We start from the raw sequence: 5,000 nt of genomic DNA on the forward strand, positions 1-5,000 counted from the left end.
CCAAAAATTTTCGTCGTAGTGGCACTTTAAAACGGGTCTAAAGACGTTTAATTTAAATTAAAAAAGGACACACTATTGAAAGCGAGCTAGAACGTAGTCTTCAAGGCATCTTTAGCTTCCCGGCATAAATTAAAGTAAGCTTCATAACAAGCGGTATGATCATACAAAAGATAGAAGTTATCCTCGAACTTAACTAGACAACCGATTCGCTCTGACGAAGGGCTAACGCTCGAAACGTCAGCTTTTAGAATCGCTGTACGGTGGCCAATTTACATTATCAACTCCGTTGATAAAAACAAACCGAAAATAAGGCCCCGTCCAAACATACCCGGATATTCTTGAATCCGCAACTTTTTCTTTTCGGATACGCCTTCCGTCCACACGTATCCGGCGAATTCGCTGGCGAATCCGGAACTTTTGGAACTTTTTGAATACGCTCTCCAGAGTGGATATTTTTAAATCCGGAACCGTGTGAGCACTAAATCCAGATATTTGTTTTATCCGGATGACGTAACAAGATCGAGCCCAGTTCCTTCTCGTGAACTCAATTCTCAAGATAGCTGCAGAGGCAACCCGTTCTCGCCTTTGAATTCGCGATTATCCTGAATTGTTAACTTGCTTTCAATTCACTATTATCGTGTATTTGGATTATGGGCTCAAATCCAATCCACGGATATGATTTTTTATTCCCTTATTTTCTCTGCTACCACAAGTCCCGGGACACAGTGTCCAGAATTCACGATAATAGTGAATTCAAAGCAAATTAACAATTCGGGATAATCGCGAATTCACGGGCGAGAACGTGTTGGCCAAGGGCAATATTATTACTTTATGAGGTTATGCTCTGTTACCTCTGTTTCCTTGAGGAGTCCTGAGTACTAGAGTGAGTCCGGACGCGTTTCGGATACGTGTGGACGCGCAAAGTCATAAGCTCATTTTTCCCCCTCACATGTTTAGGCCTCAGTTGCTCAAAAGGTGGATAACGCTATCCACCGGATAAATCACTACCCAGAGGATAAACACCAGCAAAACCAATTGAGTTTATCCAGTGGATAGTGATTTATCAAGTAGATAGCGTTAACCACCTTTTGAACAACGGGGGCAAAAAATACTCCTAGTCGCTTACTGCTATGGAAACCCAGGATAAGCACCGGCGTGTTGGGTCATTCGCTCGGAAAGCGCTTACCCACAAAAATGGGCTCTCCTCTCTCATCATCAAGTGTATAAAACGTGCTGGTCATTCATCAACCGGCTGCCCGCCATTTAAACTCTTGGACACAATTATACTAGCCTTGTGTTACATATATTTTTCTTTGCAGTAAACCTGCAATAAGATCAATGCCTTCTTCTCTCGTAATTGTTTGCGCGGTCACACATTCATTCAGTGCGTCCTCCAACAATACTTCAAATTCTTTTTCTTGGTTAGGTGTGTGTAACAATCCTTTTTTATCGCCTACATTCGACAGCAGCCTGCGGCAAACAGCGTAAAAATTGTGATCTCGGATTGTTCCTTGGCAGAGCTCCTGAGGAAAAAAAGACAAACAGTCCTGCTCTGTGTCGCCGCATTCATTTACTGTCCTCTTGCTTTCAGCTGTGGAAGAAAGAGAAAAATTTTGAAATCATGCACGTATTGGAGGATACTCGTGTTAACAGAAATCCACGCTCTCCCTCACAACAGGCACATAATAATTCTAATAATAATAATAATGATAATAATAATAACAATAATAATAATAATAATAATAATAATAATAATTATTATTATTATTATTATTATTATATATTAATATAATATATAGATCAGACGCTCAGCACCAAGATGAAGGGCAAGATACGGTAACCACGGAATATATTGGAAGAGTTAAGAAGCTGTGTAGATCCAAACTGAATGGCAGAAATCTTATTAGTGGCATCAATTCTTGGGCTGTAGGTGTAGTACGGTATAGTGCAGGTATGGTGGATTGGACAATAGATGAGCTGGTTTAGCATGGATAGAAGAACAAGGAAGATATTGGCAATGCATGGCTGTCTGCACACCAGGAGTAATGTTGCCAGACTACCGAGGAAGGAAGAGGGGTGGCGGAGGGAGGGGAGGGGGTAGGGAGGGAGGGGAAAAGGACTGAATGGCATTGAGGAGTGAGCAAAGAGGCTGCTTGAGATGCAAATGGTTTTGAAGGAGAAGTTGCTTGCCTTTAAGAAGAGAATCTTCAGGACTGTCAGAGGAGAAGGAAGGGGAGAAAGTCAGGAACTGGAGGGAAAAGGCCCTACATGGAGAGTTTGTCTGGCAAACTTCAGATGTGGCGGGAGAGGAGTCCTGGAAATGGCTCATGAATGATTTTTCTAAAGAAGGGAACAGAAGGCTTGATCCTTGCCGCCCAAGAACAAGCTTTAATGACAAATTTGGTAAAGGACAGCATAGATAAGACCTCAGAGACACCTCTGTGTAAGGTTGTGCGGAGACTCCACTGAAACAGTGTGGCATATGGTCAGTGGAGCCAGGAAGCTTGCGCAGGGAGAATAAAGGAAGCGCCACGACAAGGTGGCTCTACGGGTACACTGGGAGCTGTGTAGAGAGTATCAGTTAGAGTGTACTGACAAGTGGTACGACCATCAACCCTTACCAGTTGCAGAGAATGGAGAAGTGAGGATAACTTAGGACATGAGTATCTAGTACACAGACAAGAGGATAAAGTACAGTTGACCAGATATTACTGTAGTGCACAAAGACACACAGGAATGCACACTTATCTACTGAAAAGGAATCGAAGCTACTGTAATTTCCAACGAGTCTCTGTACTGTACGTATCTCTCTTCATTAAAACTGAGCAAACAACTAAAGGAGATTGGAAACACTTTTCCTTAAATAAATTGTTGACAGAAAGCACCTGTCAAGGCAAATAGTAGACTGATGGAATTCACTGCCATCTTAAAAGTGAATGAAACACGGAAATCTACGAAATCATACACAGGGGCGGTTCTAAGGGGAGATGAAAGAAAAAAAAACAAAACATCACCAGTCAGCTACGTTATTCCTTGTTGGTGCAACCCTTCCTTAAGAAAATCCTGGATCTGACCCTGATACACTGAAAAATTCGTGTTTTCCCAACAAAGACAATCACGTACAGTAAAACCCCGCATGTAAGACCCTATTTTTAAAGAACCTGTCAGCCAAAATTTGTCAGTTAGACCCCCTCGAAACAAGGACCTGTTGACCCTAAAATTTGAAAAAGGTTCTTATTTTCTAAAATCTAAAAAAAAAAAATTGTCCTCTAAATTGACATTTAGAGTTCTCTAGAAACTTCCTTTTTTTTAAACATAACTTTAGCCTAGAGCTGATTATGTCATGTGATCCTTTGATTTTACAGTCACTTTTACCTGAATTGTTAATTCTATATTTAAATTTTATTCAAATTTAATACAAGGGATGGAGGACAAAGGCTGAATACCACTAAATTCTGCTATCTACAATGTGAATTTTTTCTTCAGAAAATAAGAACCTCTTTAAGAACCAAGATACCCGCTTAATTATCATTCATGTAAGAACCTGTTTAAGTTAAATTTTAACAAGGAAGGTCCTTATATGCTGGGTAATTTACTATATTTCAGGTTTTGTTTGGCTCAAGTGCTGTAAATGCATCACAGAAAATGATCTTCTTTCAGTTCTGCATTATCAATCTACCAAGCCCGCGAGGTCAGAATGTAGCCCCAAGGCTGTATGCTTTAGATACAGTTTACTATGATTACATACACAACAAAACCACTGTAACAAAAGCTAATTTTATATCACTCTGCAACCAGGCTGACAATGACACATATTATTTCCATGCTCTTATGGTTTGAAGTTTTACCTGGCTTAAAATGTTACACATTAAAAATCCCAACGTTTTGACTCTCCTGTTCAGTGTCGTCATCTGAGGTGATCCAAACTTACCCAGTTATCGCGAGAGCCCCTTTATATGAATGAAAGATATGTACATCTTGAAAATATGTAAATGCATCTTTTCAAAACATATACACTTCTTTCATTCATCTGTCATTTACGGGAACAAATGAGCCCAACAAAATTGACCTGCTCCCAACTGAGTTGCTTCATAGCTCAGTTGGTAGAGCACTGCATCAGCATCGCAGAGGTCATAGGTTCGAATCCTGTTGGAGCTGCCTGAACTTTTCAGGAGTCTAAAAATTTAGAGTGGCAATTGCTTAAATTGTCCAGATAAGCGAAAGGATCATTTCTCCATTTTAATAGTCCCTTTATATGCTTGCCAATTTGCTCAAAGAGGAAGGGTGGGGTCATTAACAGTAATCACAGGGGCACTCAACGATAATCTTCGGTGAAATACGTGTTCGGGAGAGTCAAACTGTTCTAAGAAATTTGGTTCTACGTTGCCAAACAGCTGTAGATTTCTTTACTAAAACATCACCTAAAAGATTCTCAACCAGGGAAAAGTAGTCATTTTTGGAAGGGATATTTTTGCAACTTTTGGCACTTAAAAAGGTCACCTGGCAGTATCGGATTGGAAAATGAATGAAGAGGGTAGTTTCTAAAGAAACTTAATGGTGCTGCATCGATGGGGAAGTAGTATACAAAAATTTGGTTTTATCAATGGAGTTGATAATATAAATTGGCCACTAATGTAGAGATTCTAAAAGTTGACGTTTCGAGCGTTAGTCTTCGTTCTGAATAAGGGCTAACGCTTGAAACGTCAGCTTTTAGAATCTCTGTACGGTGGCCAATTTACATGATCAACTCCATTGATAAAACCAAATTTTTGGATTAGCAAATGGTTTGCTGGGAAGTTCTTAGAAGGTAAAGTTCAGCTAGCAATTTCTGGAAGAAGATAATATTCCCTAAAATGTTCGGACACTTCAGTTTTCATCTAAGATATCTGAACAGATCAAATTCTTCTAGGTGATAAAACAATCTCTTCAGATAGTCTTTATACATTACAAGGCGCCTAGAAATGTCCCTCTAAGGCCTTTCACGTAATTTTCTCGTTGGG

General features: G+C 39.9%; 1 protein-coding gene across 1 annotated transcript in view; it reads right to left on the reverse strand.

Annotated features, from left to right (window-relative positions):
• Window positions 1–1,285: 1,285 nt before the first annotated feature.
• LOC138045719 (divergent protein kinase domain 2A-like) overlaps window positions 1,286–5,000 on the reverse strand; it is a 9,628-nt gene continuing 5,913 nt past the window's right edge. Inside the window, exon 4 of the mRNA XM_068892312.1 lies at window positions 1,286–1,591. Coding sequence (XP_068748413.1) covers window positions 1,287–1,591 — 305 coding nt within the window. The 3' untranslated portion in view covers window position 1,286. The remainder of the gene's footprint in view (window positions 1,592–5,000) is intronic.

This window comes from Montipora capricornis, chromosome 1 (genome assembly GCF_036669925.1).
Source record: "Montipora capricornis isolate CH-2021 chromosome 1, ASM3666992v2, whole genome shotgun sequence".
In the NCBI taxonomy this organism is placed as follows: Eukaryota; Metazoa; Cnidaria; class Anthozoa; order Scleractinia; family Acroporidae; genus Montipora; species Montipora capricornis.